The following is a 6,015-nucleotide window of genomic DNA, read 5'->3' on the forward strand; positions in this document are numbered from 1 at the left end:
TATACTGTAATACTTAATGCTTTTTTTATTTCAGGAATCTTTTAGCTAATTAACATGTCTAACGTCACAGCCCGTCTCCAAGTAATTTTAAGAGGATGTCCCCAAACCAACTGCCACTGCTGTGAATCTAATCACGAGTTCTGGGACAAATCAGAATATATTTTTTGGAGGGAGTAGTCTTCCAGAAGCAGATGGTTTTTGTTGTTTGTTTGTGGAAACTATCCTGACCTTTATGACCTTAAAAGTGTGCAAATCTACTGACATTTCTTTTCTTCTTCCAGAGATTCACAAGAAGGCAAGCAGTAAGCAAGTGGTCCGAGGCCCCATCAGCGCTGTGTCCCTGAGCAGCTCCGGAGCAGACAACACAGAGGAGAAGAAGCCTTGCTGCCGGAATATCTGAACACACCATCCTCCAGGAGCCCACAAGGTCTCAGGGTGGACCACAGAACCACTTGGGTGTCTCCCACTGCCCTGAGAGTGGAGGACCTGCCAGAGGAGCAACTCGGGTCCTTGGTTTTAATGGTCCTCGCTAAAAGGATGCCACTTTGAAATGACTGATTTGCTGATGATGTAAGGGCTGGGAAGTGGAGAAATATATTTATGTTTAATGTACAATGAATAATGTGAAGCTGGAAACCAACATGAATCTCCACTGACCTCAGAACACACTAGGTCAAAGGTAAAACAACTGTATTACCTCTGTGATGAAAGATTTCAATCCACATTTTTAAGACTTTGAACTATAATCACTGCAAACTGCTTTAAATGCAAATTACACATGTCTGCTTTCTTCAAATCAACAGTTTGGTTTGTTACTAATGTGTTCACAGACTGTGATTCATGCTCCAGCTGATCTGTGATCAGACTGATTGAATTTCTTTAGTGAAATAAATCATTTTTGGAGACAATGATGATGTTGCGTTCAATTTGCATTTTATTACACATTTTCAAAATATTACCTGTTCACACAAGGCAAAGTTTACCACATCTGCACATTTAAAATATTGTTTGTCCCTCACATTAAAACCATTCTTTAATAACAGTTCTTTGCAGTTATTATTGCAACTGAGATTATTGTGTCTATATATGTGTCTGAATGAGCCTCTCACAATAGTTTCACATCAAAAGCCTGAAATTACCATAAGTTTGTAACCTTATGAGAAGTCTGTAATGAGGTCTGAAAACTTCATTTATAGAAATAAAAAAAAAAAAAAACAAACTAAAAGATATAAAAAGTAAAGGAGACATGAATTTTAAACTCGGCTTCATTCTGACAGAATGGGTCAGGGTTGGGCAACCTTTTCAAACAAGATAGCTCATTTTTCCTCTGGCTGAGCTGAGATAATTAGCCAGCCCAATTAAATTTGACTAAAGTACCAGAATGTTGATCCAGGCCCAGAATAAGTGGGGAGGCCTCTTTAAAGGACTGGGAAGATGTGATGACAATGTTTTTTATTCTTGCACAATGCCACCGCAATTAGTTTTAACTTTTATTAGAAACTTTTCAAATAGTATAATAAATATAACAATAAACATAATCAGCGCTGGATGTGGCTATTGATAGTATCAGAGGTGCAGCTCCTGTAGCACCATGGGAGTTGGAGCCGGTGCTTAATCTCAAAGCAGTTCTCTCAGTTTGCAAAGAACTAAAAAGTCAAAGAACATGCTCTCTGTCAGGAGAGCTGGACCTAGAGCAGCACCCACACCTGCAGACAGAGGCAAGCCTAACATGGCCAACAAGATCAGCTTGCATTTTGGTCATCATCATCAAATGACCATGAGTAAATGATCAACTCAGTATTTACGTCCATGATAGCTTAACCTTTTTTGAAGCTAGCATCTAATGGCCATTAATGGCATTACATGTCATGACACAGATGCATTGGATTCACTTTGGAGACATTGTACTTGTGACTTGGTATGAATGTGAACATAACATAACATAACATAACATAGCAAAGCATAAGATAACATAACATAGCATAGCATAACATAACATGGCATAGTATAGCATAACATAGCATAGCACAACATAACATAGCATGGTATAGCATCACATAGCACAGCATAACACAGCATAGTGTGGCATAACTGTCATGTCGGCTCCCAGACTGTGTCTGGATTTGTCTGTCTTTTATGTTGTCTGTCATTTATGTTGTCTGTCATTTCCTGTTTTATTTTGTTAAGTTTCCCTCATGTGTCATGTCTGGTGTCTTTACTTCCCTTCCCTGATTGTTTCACCTGCGCTGATTACCTGACTCCACCCTGATGTGTTCCACCTGTGTCTAATTGTTTTCCCGCCCTCTTGTGTATTTAAACCCTGTGTCTTCCCCTGTCTAGTTGCCAGTTTGTGTTCTACACTCGTGTGCTTACTTACCAGCGTTTTTGGATCCTGTCAGTCTGTCTGCCCGTTGAGACCCGTTTCGTCTTTCGACCACCGATTCTGCCTGTTCCTGTTTTGCCTGCTCGTCTGTGACCTGGTTTGTTTACCCGACTCCGATTCTGCCTACTCCCTTTGGTACCTCAGCCTCCAACGATTACCTGTGTTTCAACCCTGCGCCTGGATTACTGACCTCGGAATTCCGTTGGGTTTTTCCCGGCTCGGCCATGCTGGTCGCCAGCTGATTCTACTCACGGCCCAGACGTCAAGCCCCGGACACAGCGTCATCACAGATTCACTAATTATTCTGTGTTGTGTCTTTTCCCTTGTTAAAGTGTTCAATAAACACCCTCGAACTCACGTCAGTCTTTTGGTCTTGCAATTGGGTTCAGCCTCTGTACTAGTCCCATCACAATAACATAGTATAGGATAACATAATATAGCATGGCATAGTATAGCATAACAGCAGTGGTGGCTGCTCGTCTTTCAGAGGGGAAGCTCATTGTTCGCTTACATCAAAAAAATTGTCAAGTTATACATAAATTCAGCCCTCCGTTCCATTAGCATTGTCTGCCATCATGTGCACCTTGCTAGATAGCTAGTTCACTTCGACCTAGCCAACAGTATGATTGATTTAACTATCTACAAAACAATATTAAACTCGAACAAGAAATGATTAAATTATGTAACTGAAACAAGAAACGTTGAAATTATGTTAAACTGAAACAAGGAAGTACAATGAGTGAGTTTTATTTACATTGCAAGAAATGAACAAGTAATTTCGTAGTGGTTTCTGTCTCGATTTCACAAGCAGAATGCACACTGGTATTAAACTGAACTCTGTCAATTGAAGGAGTATATCTCAAAATAGCTGTCAATCAAACGGGATTCAGCCTTTCAACTGATCCTCCAATCAGCGCTTGGAAGCCCGGCGTCCAGCCCAGCTGAGGACCACCCACAGCTCCATTCACCCTCAGAGACGCTGATCGTCCAGGGGCGGGACAACATTGTGGCATTTATCCAATTACTGTCCAGTTTTGAGGTAAAACTGTTCCGTGAAGTCCCATTGAAGTGCATGGACGCCGGGCTTCTATGGGCAAACGCATTGACCATAGATCGTATGAGAAAACAGCGCAACGGGAATGTATGAGAAGTTAACAACATCAAGTCTGTTGACTTGTGATAACGTTGATTCTGAACGAACTCATCTTTGAGATGAACGTGTTCTAACACATTTGTAGTCAATGAAATGTCAACACAACTGTACATATTTGACCATTTAATTTTTGTAATTTTAGGGGAAGCTGAGCTTCCCTTGGAGTCTATGAGAAATCGCCTTTGTAACATAGCATAGCGTAGCATAACATAACATAACATAACATAACATTGCATAGTATAGCATAACATAACATGGCATAGCATAGCATAACATAACATAACATGGTATAGTATAGCATAACATAACATGGCATAGCAAAACATAGCATAGCATAACATAACATAACATGGTATAGTATAGCATAACATAACATAGTATAGCATAGCATAACATAGCATAACATGGCATAGTATAGTATAATATAACATGGCATAGCATAACATAACATAGCATAGCATAGCATAACATGGCATAGTAGAGCATAACATAGCATAGCAAAACATAACATAACACAGCATATCATAGCACACCATAACACAACAGAGCATAACAAAGGTTTTGTTGGTCCTGTTTAAGGGAGGAGTTAACAGACCCACACTTCACCAAGAACACTGGAAATGTGATAAATGGATCACAGATTTGAAGTTTAAATATTAGGTTCTCACCTGAAAAAAATCTTGCAGTTGCATTCCATGACCCAACAGCAGTACTATCTTTGAAATCACTTTTGAAACTCACTGATAGCCAACTTGATAATAAAAGCATTTTCATGCTTTCATGCTCACATTGCCATTGGTTGGTTTATAATAAACTGAAGTAATGATGTGGCTTTGTAGCTGGTGTAAAACTAATCCATTTCTGTTACTGGGTGCAAGTTAATTGTATTCTGAAACAGCACAAGCACAGGGCTAAATGAACACCAGGTTGATTTTGATGGAATACAGAGCTACAAAAATGCAGAGGCAGTAAAGTCTTTGCAGCTAGAACGTAATTTAAAAATCTGATTTGTTTTCAGAAAAATCATGACAGTCTCATTTTGTGGTTTAAGCACTTATCTGACACCTATGTTGTAAATGTGTGTGTATGAAACCAAACACTACCATAATGACATACACTGCCCGGCCAAAAAAAAAAAAAGTCGCACATGCAATATTTCTCTGCACCACCTTTGGTTTTGATTACAGGAGACATTCACTGTGACATCTTTTTTGCCACATAATGCTTACGTAGTGTCACAATAAGGTTCATAATATTTAATAATATTAAATAAACAGCCTGGGCAAAAAAAAGTAACTGCCTGGATTTAACTCAGCAAATAGCTCAGATCCTTCCATGGGTAAGTACTGCAGTGGTTAATCATGTTCCAGCTGTAACAGGTTATTTAACTCTAACTGATGCAGTAAGTGTCCTCTCATGTCTTTAATGTCAAAAAGATTAGGCAATGCCAGGATTGATCAGGATCATCAGGCTTTTGACACAATGGTTCAGGGAGAATGAGACATCATTTACACACATGGATTAGCCTCCATAAAGTCCAGACTGATTTGGGATGTGATAAAAACTTGATGTAGCAGTCCGATTCTCCATCATCAATAATCAAAAAATGCAACTATGGATGGAAGAAAGATTATGAACCTTATTGTGACACTACATAAGCATTATGTTGCAAATAAGATGTCACAATGAATGTTTCTTGTCATCAAAACCAAAGGTGGTGCAGTCAAATATTGCCTGTGCAACTTTTTTCTTTTGGTTGAGCAGTGTATTAACTGTCTGCATTCTGTGGTATTGATTTGTTTTCATTGATCACACAAAACAAATATTTCAAAGATGTCACTGTGGATGCAAAAAAAAAAACCCAGATAGCATTGCTATTCATACACTGATGAGGGGTAAAATTATTTAATTAACAAGCATGAGAAATGCAGATTCATCTGTGTTGTACATTGAATCGTACAGAGAACTTATGGAAGCAATACCAAGGGAAATGTAACAACGTGAAAGGTGGTCCGAAGAAATTTTACAGTGTGGGACTTTTATGCCAGACACCAGACCCCAGATTAACTGTATATATGACAGCTGTCCAAAGGAAACCAAAATACACCAAATAATGTCATTATTGATAAGCAGTTAAACAGAGGTGGGTATTATGTTTTGCACACAAGATGCATTATTTACATAAAATTGTGCTCTGTTACAGCACATGCTCTCTGAAGTAGTGCTGAAGTGTAATTTGTAAAGGAATATCCCTGATTAATATCAATTTGCAGCCATGTCTTACTGTGTATAAAAATATAATTAGTGCTTTATTATTTCAGCACAGTTGATGCATATCCCAACATGTAATAAAATGATGACAAGATTAAAAAAAAAAGTGTTTTATCCCTGAAGTGCTAGAGCAGACTAATTGGAGTGGGATCTAAGTAAGCTATACATAAACATCACTTCCCTAGGGCTCTCTAATTGGTTAATCTCG

General features: G+C 38.7%; 2 protein-coding genes across 2 annotated transcripts in view; both read left to right on the forward strand.

Moving 5' to 3' along the window:
• rab25b (RAB25, member RAS oncogene family b) overlaps positions 1–1,255 on the forward strand; it is a 29,183-nt gene extending 27,928 nt beyond the window's left edge. Inside the window, exon 5 of the mRNA XM_030158216.1 lies at positions 282–1,255. Coding sequence (XP_030014076.1) covers positions 282–400 — 119 coding nt within the window. The 3' untranslated portion in view covers positions 401–1,255. The remainder of the gene's footprint in view (positions 1–281) is intronic.
• Positions 1–6,015, forward strand: part of LOC115435634 (zinc finger protein 239-like) — a 695,125-nt gene that overhangs the window by 166,137 nt on the left and 522,973 nt on the right. The window lies entirely within an intron of this gene.

Source organism: Sphaeramia orbicularis, chromosome 16, assembly GCF_902148855.1.
Source record: "Sphaeramia orbicularis chromosome 16, fSphaOr1.1, whole genome shotgun sequence".
NCBI lineage: Eukaryota > Metazoa > Chordata > Actinopteri > Kurtiformes > Apogonidae > Sphaeramia > Sphaeramia orbicularis.